The sequence below is a fragment of the Pyxicephalus adspersus genome, chromosome 2 (genome assembly GCF_032062135.1).
Source record: "Pyxicephalus adspersus chromosome 2, UCB_Pads_2.0, whole genome shotgun sequence".
Classification (NCBI taxonomy): Eukaryota; Metazoa; Chordata; class Amphibia; order Anura; family Pyxicephalidae; genus Pyxicephalus; species Pyxicephalus adspersus.
Window position 1 is genome coordinate 80,278,408 of NC_092859.1, and position 20,792 is coordinate 80,299,199.

A 20,792-nucleotide genomic window follows, 5' to 3' on the forward strand; every position below is an offset into this window, starting at 1 on the left:
TCCTGTATAAGAAAAAGTCCCACCCTATAGCTCCCAGGCAAGCTGCATAGACAATCAGTTATTACAGTTGCCACAGCAGGTGTGACTGTATGGGATTAGCGTATCACCTACTGCAAAATATAGAACTTCAGCAGGGGAACATTTGACTAATGGCTCTTTAAGTGTCATTATTACAGTCAAGTAGGTCAAAGTGTTACAAGACCAGTGTGTGTGGAGGCAAACAGGTGCAGCTGACCTCTCTGACATGACCATACCACTATGACACTACAGCAGCCAATAAAAGAGCTCTCCTTCCTTCAGAGACATGGACTTTATGTGTGTACAAACATTGTTGGCTTGACAGATATATGTTTAAAAAATACTGCAACAGTATTAGGTGAATAAAAAGTGACACTTTATATGCCTCCTTTTTGTGGTAAAAACAATATGCTGCTCTTAGACTTGGCAATTATAGAACATTTCTGTCAGCTTTTAATTACATTTGCAAATCATGGTTTCTGCCACCTCTTGATTTAGATTACCATGTATTGATCATTTTCTATTGCACTTTTAATTCAATTATTATTCATGTAGGTTTTCCCTAGATGACCTTTTTTTTACCTATGATATAATGCTGGTGGTAGGGGTCTCTACATGGCACATGTTGGTATACAAATTTAGACAATGAAAGATGTGTATAAGTTTCTAGAAAAGACCGCTGCTGGGAGGATGATTAGTGAACTTACTCAACAGGCATCTTATTTCTAAAGCCAATTTTATTGTGTATTGATTTTTTAACTATATATATAAATCTAAGAGCATGCTCAAACTGTATTTTTTCTGTAGCGTTTCCTGCCCTTGGGTACTTGTCAAACACTGGGTGACCAGGAGTAGTTATAGACTGTCAATTCTAGGCTTTTTCAGGCAAAAGCATCATGGGACAGCCTGGGTTATACAGCAAACCTGGAATGGGTCTAGTCCAGAATTGAAAACATTTACCAACTAATAGGAAATCTTTTCCAGGTTTGCTAGATGACCCACGTTTTCCCATGATAGTTTATGTTCTCCAGTCTTGGAGAGCTTTATTAAATTAAAACCTATTGTATCATTATTTACTTTAAACGTATCACAATCACATAAAGTCCGTATCTCTGTTATGAAGCAATGACATTTTTCTTACTGAAAATAATAATTATTTTTAGAAGGGGGGAAATACTTTTTAACCCAAAATGACAGATAATATTGGGAAGATTACCTGACATTTGTTGTATAGTGGATGTGCCTTTCAGAGAAATGTGTGAAACAATTTCTCCATTTTTAGTAACAACAACAACTGGATTAATACAATCCAAATCCACACAATAACTTACATTGCTGAAAGGTCATAAAATCAGTCTTGCCCTTATTTTGAATTACTTGTGTGACTATTACAATTATAATGTGTTGCTGATAATTAAATCAGTACTAGTGATTATTTTATTAGTAGTATTAATGGTAGTTATTTTATTCTTAACTTTTCATAGGCCAAACCTTTTTTTTTTACTTCAGCAGTTTTTAACGATTTCTAATTTACCTACTCTCTTTTAAAAAAAAACAGGAATAGAGTGATTATTTTCTACTATATTTGAAGTTCAAGAATCCATTGATGAGGGAAGGTAGTTTACTAAGTAGTTCAGTACACAATGACAGCATAACACTAAACATTTAATAGAGAGTTCAGTACCAGGAAAGCAGAGAAATGTGTTGGAGCTATTAGTGGCAATGTGTGCATGTGTGAGGCAGAAGCATAAGGCTTTATTTACTCACCTGCTGAAACTGATTCCAAACAGAAATGACATGTTCACTGAGCATCACATTGTACATTATCTATTAAAATGCACATTGAAATGAAGTTTTCTATTTTCTGAGCAGAGGTATTCAGCAATGCCACTTTTTACAATGTTCCTTAATAGGTCAGAATGTTCTATACAATACCTTAGCTTTAGTCCCTGTCAGTATGATCTCATTTTAACCTAAAGGGTTTGTTCAACCAAAGTTTTTTTAAAGTTTTAGATACATTGGGAAAAGTTTGGAGCATCTCTTGGGTTTTATTTCTGCTGGGCCTCCATTGCAGAGATTTTCCCTGGCTTTCACAATACAGAAAAAGGAAAATTCTCCAACTGCAACACCTCTTCTCCTACATTACTAACTTTATATTTGTGTTACTTTATGCAATGAAAGAAGATCATAGCTGGTCAGATGGAGCAACATTGTACTTCCCAAAACAGGAACCCACGTGTAATTCTGAATCTCTATGTTAGAACTAAGCTTGCAGTGTTCAGTAAAGTCAAAATAAGCAATCACAGTCCAGAAGAAATGCCTCTAGAACTGCATAATGTAGAAGATATGGCTAGGGCTAAACATAAATTACTTATTTAAACTTTAGTTGCTGCAAAAGTTTATGAAGAAAAATCCTTCTAAAACTATATACAGCTTGCATTCAGTGGTCCTCCATCTTTGTTTAATGATCCATTATGGCAGATCACTAAATGATCAAGTGGGGTGGACTACTATAATTTCCTATGTAAAAGGATGCAGCGGGGTTCTTCCTTTGCATTCCTTCCTCTCCTCGCTCCATATAACTGGACAGTTCTATTGCTCTGTCACTAGAACAGGTCATGAAAGATCATTTCTAGCAGCAGAAATTGGATTTCTGTATGCATGCTAACAGCTTCATGAATAGCAGTAAAATTGCATCTGAAGTTTTAATATTTACTTACTCTAAATATGGCTTGGCATACACTATACACTGTTAATAAACCAATACTATACAGTTATAATGAGTTATAATCACTCACAAAGAAGTGCTAAAATCTGCAAATCTCTTTATACTAAACACCAGTATATAAATTAAGTATTATTGGCAAAGATTTCTTCAAAATATAAATTTGAGACAGAAAACATGCCCCATACAATATCAAAGAGTGGTCAAGAAATCAATGAAGTCTTCCACACTGGACCCAAAGACCCAAGTCAGAGGGTTGCTATCTCTTGAGGTCTGAATTGAGCACATGATGTAATTTATATTTTTATTATGAATTTGTCTGAAATTTGTTTATTGTTTATTATTATCCCAGCCTGTGTTGTATATATAAAAGTACTAACTATACTGTTTCTAGCTACTGAGAATGTGCAATATGGAATCAACATTGAGGTTGAACAGCTGTCCTACACTGTTGAGAAGCTTACACCTTTTACTGACTATACAATTAGTGTCTCTGCTTTTACAACCGTTGGAGAAGGACCACCAACAGATATAGTCATAAGGACAAGTGAGCAAGGTAATATTTAGCCTCCAAGGGCTAGTAAAAATGGTTAAATGCTATTTGCCAAATAATAATTTGACAATGCCTTTTTTGTTTTTAGTTCCAAGCTCAATCACTAACATAAGTTATTATAACATAAGTTCAACATCAGTTATGGTGTACTGGGATCCACCTCTGGAGCCCAATGGGATGATAACCCACTATACAGTCTATGCAATGGATATATATACCAGAGAGGCCTTTCATGTAATAACAAGCAACACGAGCATCCTCATTCAAGGTATAATTTTTATAAAATCTTTTAATCCTATTTTTATTTTAAAAATTTGTAATGCTTAGAGAAAACATACATGCATATTAGGAAATATAGTTGTATGTATACTAATAAATGTAACAGAAGAGAATAACATTAGAACAATACAGTTAAATATTTATTTTAGTGGCTTCTGTAACAGATTGCTTGTTGCTTTTTGCCATCAAGTGTTAATTATTTTTGCATGAAACAGTGATAGCATTATGAGCACATGTTTTTTTATCCTAATTATATTATCTGTTTTGTAAGGTTATGATTAGTTTTTACATTGACTTCAATAAAGCTAAAGGAGAAGGTTTAGGGGCACTGTATCTCTTTGTGTAGAGAATAGATTTAGTTTACTATGTTTCACGTAAGTGTTAAGGTTAATTTAGTGATTATGGTTTGCTTTAGTATTAGGTTTGAAGTCGTGTGAGAGTTTTCCTCAAACAGCATCATTTTCCTCAAGCTTTATAAAGCAAAGGGGCTAAGAGGGTTCCATCAGATCTGGGCACATGGGTGGGCATACAAGGTGTATGTCTCCTTAATGTCTCCATGTGGAGACTTAAGAGTTGTTATACAGCAGGAGCCTTATGGCAGAAGGATATATACAGTGCCACCTTGTTCTGACAATCTTACTGAGAATGGTGTTCACTGGTTGACAGTATTTATATGATAAGCAAATAGTGACAGCAGTGGTATTGTGACAGCTTTTTCCTCTGGAATGGCTAAGTTGGCACTTGTAGTTCCACATTAGGGTGAGGGATTTGTCTTGTTTGGCTCTGTGTTAGGTACATAGCTGGCTGAGAATATGGTTACTAGGCCAAAATGTGTTTGTTTCTGTTTTAAAGACAACTGTTCACACTAATTGTGAACAGCTGAATGTGTTTACAGACATACAGCCAGAATAACAGTAGACTGGCTTCTGGGACAGTATAGTCTATTTTTGTCTTTGGTCATTTATAAATAATATTTGTATTGCTAATATCCGTTAACATATATGTGTGGCAGAAAGGGTATTTAGTCATCTTTAACTAGGTTTAGATTAAGGAAAAGATTAAATAACTAGGCTGTATGCATGTGTAATGTTACAAGGCTACACCTTTTTCAGTAACCTCTACTATTGCCTTCATGGCAGAATGACTTTAGTCTTTGGCAGACTTGTGTACCATTTATGCCACTTTTGGCCAACTATTTCAACATGCTTTCAGACTCTAACCCTCTCTTTTAGCATATCTGAAACCTATTACAGTCTACTGTAGAATATCCCTAGTGTTTGTTTCCTATAGCATCTTTGCAGTTTCTCCCAGCCTCCTTTAGATTTACAGGATCTGACAACCTGCTGTAGTATTAATCCTCATGTCTATTTAGCAACACATAATAATCACATTTTTATGGTATTGTGACTGTTTATCATTGCCATTTTATCATTGTCATTTATCATTGCTTTCATTCTTCCTAGTAATAGATTCTAAACTTGATGCCCTCAGTCAACCCTAATAAAGTAAAAAGGAGACAAAGCTGGCATGTAGTTTTATTCTGTTTTTAGGCCAATATGCTGACAGTCAAAATACATTTGTTAAATAACTTTCTTTGGTAATGCTTTAAAGCTATACGTGTTATTATTTTTATACAGTATATAAAAATGAGCTTGCCCTAACCAGATAATTTTCTAGGCATTAGTGGTGGTGTGGTAAACTATGAGATGTTGAGACGTTACTGTTCAGGGAAGGCATTTGGTCCAGTATAGACAGGAAGTTTTGTTATGTATGGGACTTTTAATTTTCAAGGGAAGCAGTGGGTTCTGGAATGGACAAGAAAGACAGTCATTCCTGTCTTTAAAAGGGCGTATGCCTTTCCCCAGCAATAAAGAGAGGATCCCATAAGTTTAGTGAATGAACCTTTTTCAAAAATCTTTTCCCCCAATATGGAGGGGGGGGGGGGGGGGGTTGTGGGGCTTATCAGAAATCTAAAAGCCCATTATTAAGGGGCTTCCAAGTATCCAATCCCTTCACCCAATGGAATGGGTAATGGGATAAATCAGTTCCCCCTACCCAATTGAAGAAATGGAACCATGACAAAATCTTTTGCCGAAATAAAACTCAACACATTATTGCAGTTTTTTTTAGATTTTTTTTTTTTATTGCCCATAATCAAGTCATCAAGCAATAATATTCAGGATAAAGCACATTGAGTAACAACAGGTAAAATAAATGTCTCTGCCGCACTCCGGATTAGGATTTAATAAAAGCTTTCTATTACCCCATGGAAATGAACCAGACCCTTTCCAGTGTGTCTGGAAAGGAGACATTAAGCCTTTGGGCCACCCTTGCTGCCCTTCCAGGCCACTTTGGAAGACAATTTAAAATGCACTTGAATGTCTAGGGGTGGCTACTGAATACAAATTTATTTGTATAAGAAAGCATAACCATATATATATATATATATATATATATATATATATATTTGTTTTTGGATAAGTCTGCCCTTTCAGGCCCTTAACCTTCTCCCAGCAGTGGAGGGTCTTGGGCTTTTTACTTAGGGCATGCAGATGAGATGATGTGGGTGTACTCTAGCATCTTGTCTGTGGTGCAAAATTATTTTTTACTACAAGATAGGCATATTATTTGAATCCTTTTACTGGTAGCATATAACAGAATTGAAACAGATGAAGAATTGCAGAGCCTTCATTCTAGTGCATATCACAATGAATACAACGTAGAAAAAACAGATATCAGCAGGATCAAAGCTGCAACTTTTTTTTTTTTTTTTTTTAGTAAAGTGTAGCATCTAGAAGTGAAAAAGGCAGGAAGGGTGAAAGAAAGCAGTGATTATGTTATTCTTTCATTATTATGAATATATATTACATATTAGCTAACATATTTATGAAAACTACATTATTTCATAGGCTTAAGAAAGTACACTGATTACAAGATGCGTGTTACAGCCTCAAACACAGCAGGTGAAAGCAACCTTTCTGATGAAAATGATATTTTTGTAAGAACTTTAGAAGATGGTAAGTGTACATATTGAATTTGATTCTGGTAGGGTAATTTTATTGGCACCATTCATGTATTGGCTTTCCTAAACTGATTGATTTATTTGTTCCTTTTCTCAATCTGATTGTTAATAAGAAAAAAGCAAAAGTGTTTACAGAGCTAAATAGCTCTAAACTTAGTCTGAGTTTTAAACCTGATTGGATTTATATTCACATGATCTCTTGTTTGGCAGAAATTTGAGGATCTTAAGTTTGAGCCAACTTTATGATCTGTTTAAAGCATGTTTAAACTAGTGATAACTGAAGCAAAGAAACATTAGGTGTACATATTCATTAATACATTTGTACTTGTATTTCTAATTACAGTTCCAGGATCACCACCTCAGAATCTGGTTTCAACTGGTGTGAATGCGACTTCCATTAGTTTGGAATGGTCCCCACCTTTAGAACCCAATGGAATTATTATCCTTTATGAAATCATCTACACAAACTCAACAGTTATACTCTCACAAAACACCTCTTCAACAAGCTGCACATTGACTGATTTAAATCCATACACCCTTTACAGAATTTCTGTTCGAGCTTACACTATGTTAGGACATGGAAACCAGTCAACACCAGTTCTTCCAATAAAAACCTCTGAAACTGGTAAGTATAAATACTTTAAATTGCAGCTGGTGCTAAGGTATGATGTTTAAATGTAGCTTGATCAACTAATGTAAATTTCTTTCTGCTGAATTAATTTGTTCTATACCCTGACACTGCAAACTCATGATTACGTTTGTCACTAATATATAGAACAGAATTTAAAAGTTGAGCAAGTTTAGTTAAAATGTAAAAGTTAAGTACTGTTTTTGATACCTTTTTAAGTACAAGAGTACTGCTTAGACCAAAATCTGATTACTTCCTTATTCCAAAACTGAAAAAAGTAACAATTTTCTATATAAAAGCAAATATTTAAAAAATGTAATTGTTCCTAAGCTGCATCCAAAAAAATACTGTGCCCTAAATTCCTCCTAAAAAAATAGCAGTGGAGAACTTGGTATGTGCTTCTAGACACTTCTGTACTTACATCCTCATAACTGTGTATCTGCTGTGTGATATGTAAGGCAGTGCTGCCTGGTGACTGCTAGTATTAGAAAATATTTGATGTGATTTAGTGATGGCACTGTGCCGCTCACTTTTCTCTTAGCTGTAAGTTCTGATATGAGGATGCAAAGACCTGCCTTTACCAAAATAGCCATTTCCACACAGAACATGTAAAACATGGTAAGTTACTTAAAAGGAAAAGATCGGCTACAGGAAAGCCACAGGCAACATTGGTTATTAGTTATGTATGCTCTGTCTGCATTTCTTTGGACACAGCTTCTTGCATCCGCTTCCTTTTTAACAAGAAGTGCATGAGTTTCAAGCCAACCCTCGTTGACCTCTGTAGCTGCAAGCACAACAGAGCAATTCAGGCTCAAAGTTCATAAGCCAAGCATTAAAGTTGGCCCTGGGTTAGACAAATTACAGTGCTTCTGCTTGTATGTAGATACCTAAATGTTTGTATCTTTACACCATGTTTACTTTAGAGCTAATCTGTATATTTCCCAGGGTATACCAAAAATTTTTTGAAAATGTTAAATTAGTTGAAAATGTTAAAATAATAATAACTGGCTCTTTAGTGTTGGTGCTATCCATAACAGTAAAGATGTTTATCTTCCACTTGTAGCTATAGAAGCTTTGAAAATCCCACCATACACAAATTTTACATCACATTGTTACATGATACATATTGCATTGCCAGAGTCATGGGGATGTCATGCAATCAGAGCTTTGCAGGGATAAATATTACATGCTTTTTGGTACACATTGCAAATAGATGGGAATTCCTAGATACTGAATCTTGTAGTCTTGTAGATGAAGCCAATATTATTTCTCTACAGGAAGTGTTTTTTTTGCAGAAAGTTTTACTTCTCTACTTCTACTTCTACATAGTATTGTAGAAGCATTTAGTTAAAGTAACAGTATTTGCTATGACAGTCATTAGAATTATTAAATAATTTTCCTCTTTATAATGAAATAGATGAAATGAAAATTGCAGTTTGAAAAATTTTAAAGTTCAATAGAGTGCAAATGACAACAAGCTTTGGGTGAACTGACCCTTTATTATATGGTTTTCTATAGCAAGGCTTAATAGTAAACCAAACCAAATATATATTTATAAAGACAAATGCCATAAAACTTAATAATCTGGGACAGCATTGATGAAGGGGTTGCTAGCACTCTCACCTCTGCAGTTCTAGGTCCTAACCAGGTAACTATGTGCAATGAGTGTGCCTGTAAACTGTAAAACCTATTTGTGAATTAGACCCTGAATATCACTGAAAATATTTTTCATGTTTTCCAAGGTATAAAGTCCATATTTCATTTCTTTTCATTCTAACAGTTTTTTTGTTTTTTTTACTACTTTTTTTTTTAGCTCCAAGTAGTCCACCATATGATTTGCTCTACAGAAATCTATCTTCCACCAGAGTATTACTTACATGGCAACCTCCTGTACATGCTAATGGAATTATTTTGTTTTATAAAATTATCTACTGGAACTCCTCACATACTCTCACAAGCAACAGTAGCGAGGCTTTAATTGTTTTGTCAGACCTTAAGAAATATTCCCAGTATCGGGTTATTGTATCTGGGTATACAACACATGGAGATGGAAACCAATCGAGTGAAATACTGCACATCACCACCATGGAAGATGGTAAGCTCATGCAATTCATATACATGACTTTGACCATAAGTAGGATTGATTGACATAGTTTAGTTGCTTATTCATCCATATACAAAAAAATAAATTTTTGAATATGCGTTTATAGATTTGAATAGAATGGGAAACGGATAGGACCCCAGACAAGTTTTACAGCTCCATGGGCCTTTGTTTCCCCTTACTTGCTATTCTGGCAGTTCAAACTTTTAGCAGACAGGTAAGGAGAGAAAATCGCTAAAGACAACAATACAATCTGACTGAGGTTAGAGCATTTTTATTTCTAGCTGTGGTGCTATCATGTGGTACTTCATGCCCTGTCCCGGCTTAGCTTTTTACCAGCCTGGAAATGAAAAAAAATCTCTCCAATGGAGTCTACAACTACAGTAAACCCTGACAAGAGTTCCTTCCTAGCTCCATCCAAAACTAAAAAAAGAGTTTTGGCTAAAGATCTACTTTGAGAAAATGCTGAAATCTGTGTAAAATTTTCTGAGCTCATGTGTATTGTGTACTTTGGGATTTGTATAAATATAATTTAAAATGGTATTTTTCTCTTTTTTCTGTGTTCTTTCTTTTTTCAGTTCCTGATGATCCACCTCATAATCTGTCCTACCGAACTCTAAACTCTACCTCCGTACAGCTGTTTTACTCTCCACCTTCTTCCCCCAATGGTGTTATTAAGTATTACTCAATCTTGTGTCTTGATACTACAGAGAAAGCTCAGTATTTCAATAGTAGTGAATGCTCTATTATCCTTAGCAACCTCAAAAAGTTTACCAATTATATTGTCACCATTAAAGCCAGTACATCTGTGGGATCAGGATCAAGATCAAGTAGTCCACTCTTTGTAAGAACTGGGGAAGATGGTAATTTGTATACATCATTTTATTCGTCTTGGAAAGCATGCCCATATATTTCCTAATATTTATTTTTCCTGTACATGTGGCTACTAACGGGCAAAGTAAAGAAAAACTAATACATTAATATTCTATTTTCATCCCAAAATACTTGCTATTTTAGACTCCTCTTTATTGTATTATGTTCCAAACTGTTTTTTCCTCCCTATTTTTCAACAATAAATAGTTATAATGTGGCTTTCACACTGATCAGTAGTCCTTGTGACACACAAATATTAAATGCAACATGCAGGTGCTACAGGTTCTCCTAAAACATGTGGTAGAACAACATTATACTTATGTAGCTAAGTCTTTATGTATTTTAATAAAAAATCACCACATTTAGTCAACAACTTTCAATAAAAAAATAACATCTTTTACAATAGGTAAAGAAGCGTAAGAATAGGTAAGGTAAGAATAAGAAGAGTAAAGTAAGTATAGGTAAAGAAGAGTTTCATTCAAAAGCCCCTAAATTATTTTTTTCACTGATGGCCTACTATTCAAGGAACCAAGGAATAGGAAAAAGGAATATTTAGTGTGATGTACTGTGATTTTATGTAGATCTGTCAAAGTTTTTTTTAATTTTGCTAGCACGTAATAGGCTACAAATGGCAATTCAAAGTAAATAAAGGTCAAGTTTATTCAACAGCCTTTAGGTCTAAATCACCCCTAATAGTAATATATATGCAGTATAATTTGAGACATATATATATATATATATATATATATATATATATATATGCACTTTAGGTAACACATTTAGTGTAGACATAAATAATAATGATAAAAGAATCAAAATCAGCATGTTACCTGTTCCATTATCTGATTTATGACTGTTACATATGGGAATAGTTTGCGGAACATATAGTCATAAACTGTAAAGAGCTGTTTCTCACAGGAAAATTCATTTATGAGGAAACAACGAAACTCATTTAACTGGATGGTCATGATGAATAGAGAAAACAAAGTGCAATGGTCTATTGCAAACTTTTTTATTATTATTTTAATGTAAAATATAGTTGCAAAAATTTAGGATAATAAGGAAATTCAAGCACTAAATATATATAGCTTTAATAGGAAATCTGTTGGCCAATCACAATTTAGTCTCATATTTTTGTGAATGGTCCATAAGGCCCCTCATCCCTCAAAAATCTAGAGGCCAGAATAAGGTAGCAATTAGGTAAATACTTCTACTACTAGGTACACTCGTAAAATTTTGGACACATATCCAAAAAAACGTTTTTGATATTTATGTTTAGGTTTCCTTTGTCCTCCCATATCATATTTTTGGGATGTCATTCATAATATCTAACCTTAAAACATCTCTCTCAGGAAACCTGCATGTGTCTCTTGTTCTAGTTAAATAGTTTATTCTTTATCAGTAAATATATGTTTCAGCATGATCTCTCTCCATTGCTAAGGCAGGCAAATTTTTAAAGGCATTGTGTTTCTAAATGTTCTTGTGTTTTTTTTTTTGTTTCAGTACCTGACAGCGCTCCAGAAAATATAACATATAGGAATGTTTCATCAACAGAAATAATTGTTTCCTATTTCCCACCATCCATACCTAATGGAATAATAATATATTACACAGTGTATATAACATGGCAAAATGGAACTGTAGAAAGTGCAACAGACACACCTCACTTAACACACAGCATTTCAGGTACATTTTTCAAACTGTATTCAGTGTTTTGACATGTACTTTTGCGTAAATACAACAAAGGGCAAGTCACAGAAATGCAGGATTTCCGCCGGTGTTCTAAAGTGTTCAGAGACATGCATATTGCAAACTTGTACATTGTTTGTGGTAGGAAAGACATAAAGTTTGCACGTGGAAGGCACATAAATAGAAAATTGTTTTGAATTGAATGTAGATGTTCTTGTTAATATTTTATTAATGTTTTACTAAAATATAAAATACTTTTGTGATGTAGAGTTTAAAAAAAAACCTGAACAAGTTGTGATTTTGGTACATATTTTTTTTTTTGCTTATCCAATGCATATGGAGACATCGGGCCTGATTTATTAAAGCTCTCCAAGGCTGGAGAGGATACACTTTCATGAGTGAAGCTGGGTTGTCCAGCAAACCTGGATTAGATCTGGTCCAGGATTGATAACATTTGATAGCAAATAGCAAATAACTTTCAAGAAATCTATTTCAGAATAGCTTGATTACTCAGCTTCACTGATGAAAGTGTATCCTCTCCAGCCTTGGAGAGCTTTAATAAATCACCATTATGTTAATCCGATTAATCATTGGGGATTCCTATTCAGATTCAGTTAGATAGCATTGCTATTTGTATCATGGTTGATGTATTCCAGAAGCTCAAGTTTAAATAATTCCAATATGTCTACTTTGTGAAGAAAGGTATCAGTTTATTTTTTCTATTCGGATGCTTTCCAGTGCTGTTTCTGAGTGCAGGGGACTGAAGGTGTACCTGTTGCTTGTCAGTTCCCTACACTAAGGCTACGTACACACGTGCAATATTTATCGTTGGAAACAAACGATTAACGACCAATCCTCCGATAATTGTTAACAAAAAAAGTGCACAACGACTGGCCAATGACGCCGATGAAGGAGTAATGTCGCTAAAAACCAATGACTGTCCGGGCAGATCTGATTGGGTGACGGTGATTCAGTGATCGTGGATGGTTCTGCCGTACACTTCTCCAGTACACGTCACTTCCTGCATCGTTCAAACGATCATATCTAGCGTGTGTACATGATGTGTGGTGGATTAAATTTGAAGGAACATATCACTTCAGCATGTACAGACTTGTGCACTATTTGATCGATCAAAATAATTGTAAATAATCATTGATAAGTCGGTAATTGTTCGTTTTCTAACGATAATTATTTCACGTGTGTACAGCACTACTGCAGACTTCTTTTCTGGATGCTGAGAGGACCCTCCCAAGAGGTTAGCCAATATGAAGTGTTCAGATCACATAGGCAGTACCTTGGACACCTGAAGGACCCTGCCTCTTGTACACTGAAAAAGAGAGAAACCTTGGTAATGGAGCAACACACGTTCTTGTACTTTTTTGTTTGTCACCAGTCAGAGGTGGTTGGAAGTAGAATAAGAGGATCCTGAAGGTCAACTTTAAGTGAAATGATCTAAGAAGAATGGTGCATTTTTAAATATTGTTTCTTTCAAACTATTGTCTTATCTTCAGTTATTGATTACATGTTTACAGTTTTATTTTCTTTTACTTTATCTATAAAATTAAAAATGTTGACATGGAGTTGATTTCTTTGATTTTTAGGTTTGCGCAAATATACTAGTTATGTACTTAAAGTGTCTGCTAGTACTGTGAAAGGAGAAGGTATACACAGTGAGCCACAAAACATTACTACAGAAGAAGATGGTAAGAGGGAACAGTTTTTGTAATCCTGTATTTTTGGATAATTTATGGCACTAACTCTGAATAGTATAAATTTAACAGTTTACTCAAAGTCTCAGTTTAGGATTTAATCATGCTAGAGTGCTCAATACTTCCCAAACCCAGGATGATTTTGCATCCAAATTCACTCTCAAGAACAAAATGTGATCATACAGATCAGATTTTAACTGTAAGGGCCATACACATCGATAAAAAGGCGGGGTTTACATATTTAAGTTATCCGCATGCTGCCATTACGAGTGAAATCTCATTGTTAACATAAAGCAGTAAAATTAGCGTTAGGCATTAAGCAGACCTAAGCCATATAATATATATTTTTCTCCCTCTTGCTACTACTCCCTCCCTAAAACAAGAGCTTTTAAGCCTTCTCACTAATCTATTGCTTTTCTAATACTAAAAGAAATAGCTGCAGCAGGTGGGTTTTAAATTAAAATTCACTGAATAAAGCATTAATTGGTCTAATAACGCCTCAAAACCACTCTAGTCTACTTTTAGATTTGCAGGCAGGTGCAAAGTTATGTTAATTCATCACAGTAAAAAAGATTATAGTGATAAATATGATTATTAAGCAAAATATGTAAATTGATTCTTCATAAAAGCTTGCGAAACTTAACCTTAGTCACATCAAAAAATTCTTATTTTTACTTAGGGAGCTCAACTAAAAGAAATGTCTAGAATTTAAAGCTGAAAAGATCTATTTAACATCAAAAGCTGACTTTAAGTATTTCATTTGATTTGCATGCTGCAAAATAAGTGCATGTTCAGCATGATTACATTGTGATGGAAACAGAGATGACATATGTATTATTTCCTGTTTTATTAATGTGGCGTCAGTGTGTGTTATATGTTGTGTAGCATGGAACACTTTAAGCCTTGCAAGCAATCCCATATTTTTATGATCTACCAATGTTATGCCCAGCAGGAATTTTCCCACCTCTTGAAGGCTGAAATAATTATTTCCAGCTTTCTTCCCCCAGAGGAGTTGTGTTGCAGATAACTTTATTTTTACATGCATTCACACCTATAAAGCTGATTTTTGCGTTTATTGGAAAAAAATATTACAGCGCTGAATTTGTACAATATATTAGGCAAATCACTGTGGTATGCCTACTGATCTGTGTTCTCATGAAATCGTTCTTTCCATTGAATCACAGAAACAGATGTGTTAATACCACCATGAAAAATTGTCCTTCATTTTTGTAGCCAAGAAAGTAACACAGTGTTATTGGAGCCGATGGAGTGGAAATACCTGTTCCTGGATCGTTTTTAAAGTGCAGTTTCTGTGGATGGGTTTTATGCAAATAATTTTGGATTGTTTGATTGGCATGCATATCTTTGTTTTTCCTCCTTACAGCTCCATCGACTCCACCACGATTTCTTGGTATAAAAGAGATGTCAAGTATAATTGTAAAGTTATCATGGCTACCACCTCTTGAGCCAAATGGGATTATCCTCTTCTACACAGTTTATATCTGGTAAGACATTAAAAAAACTTGTTTTAGGAAATAGTACATTTTCTATAAAAGTCTCCAGGTACAGTTAGACTTCCTTTGGTTTGCCAACATGAATGTGCAAATGATGAGGTGGCTGGCTGAAAATAATAATAATTATGGTCATATAATTTGCAATATAACCAATTGAATTAACCAGATATCAGTAATTACGTGTATGTGGTTCTGTATTTTTTTATGTACATTCAATATAATTTGTGGGTTTTATTTCAATAACCTGCCCATTTTAAATCCCCACAATATGTTAATGGATTTCATATCAGAGTTTGAATTAGCCAGTCTATATATGTTCACTTCATCTGGTATATACCCCTCAACTTTCAAACATGCCATAATTATCCCTCTCCTGAGGAAACCCTCACTGGACCCCTCCCTACCCTCTAACTACCGCCCTATCTCCCTCCTCCCATATGGTTCCTAACTTCTTGAACGCCTTGTCTACAAAAGACTCACCGATTACCTGAGCACCAACTCTCTCCTTGACGCTTTCCAGTTTGGTTTTCAAGCTGCCTATTCCACTGAAACAGCCCTTACTAAAGTGGCCAATGACCTCATCAGCTAAGTCTCAAGGCAACTTTTCCCTCCCTCTTCTCCTTGATCTTTTCTCCTATTTTGACACTGTTGATCACCCCCTTCTAATACAAATCATGCGTTCCATTGGTATCAGTGACACTGCTCTCTCTTGGTTTGCTTCCTATGTGTCCGACTGCTCCTTTCAAGTTTCTTTCAATGGTGTCTCCTCCTCGCCCACTCTTCTCCCTGTTGGTGTTCCCCAAGGGTCAGTCCTTGGACCGGTTCTCTTTTCTCTGTACACCTCCTCTCTCGGTAGTCTCATATCCTCCTTTGGCTTCCAGTACCATCTGTATGCTGATGACACTTAAATCTTTCTGTCCACCCCTGACCTGTCTCCCTCAGTCTCCCACAGGATAAGGTCTCATGCTGCCTGTCAGCCATATCATCATGGATGTCCGACAGATTTCTGAAACTCAACCTGGATAAAACCGAACTCATCATCATCCCCCCGTCAAATTCAAAATCTCCCCCTGACATATTTCCAACTGTTAACAACACAGTTATTCTGCCCTCCCCTCAGGCACCTTGTCATCTTTGACTGCCCTGTCATTTACCCCCCTTATTCAGAACATTTCCAGGTCCTGTCACTTTCATCTACGCAACATCTCAAAAATTCACCCCTACCTGTCCCCAGAGACCACCAAACTCCTTGTACACGCTCTTATCATCTCCCCTCTGGACTACTGTAACATCCTTCTCTAACCCGGTATTCCACTAACCCGACTCTCACCTCTACAATCTATTATGAATGCTGCAGCCAGACTCATCCATCCTTCCCTCCGCTCCTCTTTTGCTGCATCTCTTTGTAGTTCTCTTCCCTAGCTTCCATTTCACCTTAGAATCAAATTCAAGCTCCTGTGCTTTGTCTTCAAATCCCTACACAGTTCTTGTCCCACTTACATTTCTGACCTGGTAAAAAAAAATACTCCCCCAACCGCTCTCTCCGCTCCTCCGATGACCTTTAACTGACTTCCTCACTCATAACCTCATCACATGTATGGCTACAAAACTTTTCTAGAGCTGCCCCAATTCTCTGGAACAGTCTTCCCCAACCTATTCGGCTTGCTCCTACCGTGTTTCCCCGAAAATAAGACCTACCCCGAAAGTAAGACCTAGCACTATTTTCTAAACCTGCCCTAATATAAGACCTACCCCGAAAATAGGACCTAGTGTAAATCTGTCCAGTTAAAAAAAAAAAAACCCACCCAAAACTGTAATTCAGCCTAAAATATCTAAAGCTTAATACCCCCATCTAAAATTTAATATCCTAATCTAAAGCTTAATAATCCGCACGCAAGCCCTAGCGCCCGCACCCCCCCCCCACGCGGGGGTCCGTAACAGCCAGCCCACCCCTGCTCAAGATCCCCCTTAACTACATACAGCAGGTCAGAGGAGAAAAAGAAAAGAAAAGCATACATAAATTAAAAACCGGAGGACAGTACTCACCGAGTCGTGTTCTTTCCCTGTGAAGGCAGCGGGACACTGAAAGAAAGCATGCGGCAGTGCACACTCCGGAGCCGCACAAGCCGATGCTTTCTTTCTAGTTCCGGCTCCTGTCACAGGCGGAGTGATACTACATGCACTCCGCCAGTCAGAAGCCAGAACTCGGGCTCGCGTCTTCCGAAAGGTAAGTTTTTTTTTTATTTTTAAGACCTACCCCGAAAATAAGACCTAGTGTGTTTTTGGGAGCCAAAAAAAATATAAGACAGTGTCTTATTTTCGGGGAAACACGGTACTTTCTGCTCATTTAAAAGAGCACTCAAAACCCATTTTTTTTTCAAACTTGCCTACCCATTTTCTTTTGTCCTTTGAGACCGTCACTACTTCCCACCACTACATATCTCCCCTCCTATTGTGAGTTACATCCCCCACCTCCTAGATTGTAACCTCTTCGGGACAGGGTCCTCCCTTGTCTGTATTTGTTGGTCATTTGCAACCCCTATTTAATGTTCACCGCTGCGTAATATAATAATAATAATAATAATAATAATAATAATCTATCTAAGCTTTGTGATCATTATTGTATCAACAAATGTTGCTGTTTAACTAATAGATCATCTAATGAATATAAACTAAAAAATTTAAATAAAAAAGCTATAAAACATAAAATCACCCTCACACATACTATTTTTAAAAGCTGTTTAAATGTTTTACTTCATACCAAGCTTCATTGCTGTTGCTGTGGACAAACAACCTAGTCACTCATTCATCCGTCTACAGAACATTTTCCTGAGATGATTGTCCTTTATCTGTTTTTATTTCTTGCATGTTTTTTTTAGACAGTAAAATATTTCTCCTGACACAATTGTACAGGTTAAATTTCTACTGCAGCTGTTTGGAGAGTTATACCCTGTTTGGAGAGTAATACCCTTATAAAATTTTGCTGTTCTTACAGAGCCTTCTTTTAGTTGTAAATGATTAGCTCATGGCCTACAGTTGTGGAGATTACCGGCCCTGCACAAAATGGAAGTCATTTGAACTCTAAACCACTTAGATTACTTTGTTAGGGGATAATGATAATGATTTCAAATATTTGGTGATCTTTAAAGACTCTTCCATCCATAACCTTCTTCTGAGGGTCTTAGAAGCATTTTTAAATCTTTGTAAATTGACACCACAGTCAACAGTAAAGGGATCACCAGAGCTTAAATATTTGAGGTTTAAATAAGACAGTCCCCATCATCTGAAACTTCAGATTCTAATTTCATGGGTTTGAGGTGGTAGTAGGAGTTTACTTACATTTCCCATGTGAAAAATCTGTATTTTTATTTATGATAAATTATGATAATGAACACACCATATCAAATGTATCCATAATTTGTTCAAGTACATGACCTCTAGTTGTGGCCACTAAATAAAGATTTAATGTCTGCCTATTTAAATATTTTGAAAAAAAATCAACATGCACAGTAAATGAGGTGTACATACACAGCTGTATGTAAGTGAAAAAAGAGGGTCTGGTCCAAAGTTTGCTTGAAAAATAATAGGAATGTAAATGCTTTGGTATCAAATATTATACCTTGGCATGGCTGCACAGTAATGAACTTGGGATAGTTTATTTAAAGAGCTATTATATTCTTTCATAAGCTCCAAAATGATTGCTTTTCTTCAATTGGAAGGTGACACAGAGATCCGAGAAAGTACTTTGGACACCGCTTTCTTGAGGTTCAGATGCCCAGCCCCTGGTATCTCTAGCGGTCCTAGCATCCCTTGTAGGAGCTGTGCAGCAGCCAGCGATTTCTTGTACCAGAGTTCGTTAGCTCAAATGTAGTAAAGTTCAAAAACTGTATCATAGATCACAACTCACTAACAGGAGAGTGTTGAAGGGATGGGCAGATTTATTCTCTCCCTGTCTCTATGTATCTATCTATCTATCTATCTATCTATCTGTATATATACACAAAATATTATTATTATCATTATTACACAGTATTTATATATTGCCATGATATTTTACAGCGCTGTACAAAGTCCATAGTCATGGCACTAACTGATCCTCAAAAGAGCTCACAATCTAATGTGCCTACCATATGTAGTCTAAGGTCAATTTTAGGGGCAAGCCAATTAACCTCACTGCATGTTTTTGGGATGTGGGAGGAAACCGGAGTACCCGGAGGAAACCGGAGTACCCGGAGGAAACCCACGCAGACACGGGGATAACCTGCGAACTCCATGCAGATAATGTCCTGGCTGGGAATAAATAATAAATAAAATGATTTTTTGGGAAAGTGTATGGGGTATTATGTAAAGGTTCACTGAAACCACTGTCCCCACTGATCCTTTTTTCTTTACACCATAATAAAATCCTCTTCAAAGCTGATTGCGGCTCAGTACTTAAGTACCTGGTCAATGCTGCAGGATTCTGCATACCAGCACTATGGAAACAGACAATTGCCCCCTCAGTGGGGATATGGTAATGAAATAATGGTATAATAGTATAGAGTATCTGAAAGATGATGTTAAAAGAACCTCGGAAAAATTCTCAGCTCAGTTCCTTGATTCTCCTGACTATTAGCACCACATGGACCCTGCCTCCACCTCACTGGTTTCAGTGCCTTATGGACTATATACTTGTTGTTTTTGAATGGACTATTTTTTCTACAATGGGCAACTAATCCCTTTCAATGTGGTGTTGATATACTGTCTGTGAAGGTTATGTCTACTTTTGCATAAAATATGGCTTTATTGCACAGTACCATTTTTCCAAAAACTGAAAATGCCTACAGGAGGAAAATTGTTTACCCCCTGAGTATTCTGCTTTTCATTTACATTTTCATTTTTATTGATAATGATAGCATTGACATGTAAGCAAGAGCGCTATTGTAATGGCTTTGTGGATTAATAAGTGTATTAGAGAGTAAGTGAGTGTAAATAAAGCTGACACATATGTGGATTTTTTTAGTTGAGATGTTAACGTTTTATCCTGATATGTTTTTTTCATCTATGTTATAGGGAGTTTGAGAGATGCATCCTTAAATGTCACTTTCCTATTCATGTTTAAGTTGTACTTTGGGAGTATAAGATATCTTTTTCTCTATTTTTTAGGGATGAAATGTCAAACAAAACTATTAATGTTGAAGAAACCTCAGTGAAATGTCAAGACCTAGACAGCAACCATGAATACAGTGCATATGTCACCTCTAGCACTAGATTTGGAGATGGAAATGTTAGAAGTGATATTTTAAAATTTAGAACTTTAGAAGGAGGTATGAACTGTAAATGTTTTTCAAAAACAATACATTGTCCTGTATGATCTGTTTTTCAATTATAGTTAATAATATATTTCTTCTAGGTCTATTCAAGTTCAAAATAATGCAAAGAGTAATGGTGATATACAAACTCTAATAACCTCTATAAACTGATATACCTTCTAGTGTCTTAATTGTATTATGTTGAGACACACTGGGCCTGATTTATTAAAGCTATATATAAAGAAAATAGGCTATCATGGGAAAACCTGGATGATCAAGCAAACCTAGAATTGATCTGGTCCAGGATTAAAAACATTTGCTAACTAATAACAAAAAAATTTTGAGAAATTTATTCCAGGTTTGCCGCATCACCCAAGTTCTGTTATGACA

The 20,792-nt window shown here is 35.8% G+C and overlaps 1 protein-coding gene across 1 annotated transcript in view; it reads left to right on the plus strand.

Moving 5' to 3' along the window:
- Positions 1 to 20,792, plus strand: part of PTPRQ (protein tyrosine phosphatase receptor type Q) — a gene marked incomplete at its 3' end in the record, with an annotated part of 149,680 nt that overhangs the window by 59,648 nt on the left and 69,240 nt on the right. The window contains 9 exon segments of the mRNA XM_072401206.1: positions 3,138 to 3,299; positions 3,385 to 3,564; positions 6,485 to 6,592; positions 6,941 to 7,222; positions 9,039 to 9,320; positions 11,703 to 11,885; positions 13,490 to 13,591; positions 14,982 to 15,102; positions 20,257 to 20,417. Of these exon segments, the coding sequence (XP_072257307.1) occupies positions 3,138 to 3,299; positions 3,385 to 3,564; positions 6,485 to 6,592; positions 6,941 to 7,222; positions 9,039 to 9,320; positions 11,703 to 11,885; positions 13,490 to 13,591; positions 14,982 to 15,102; positions 20,257 to 20,417 (1,581 nt within the window).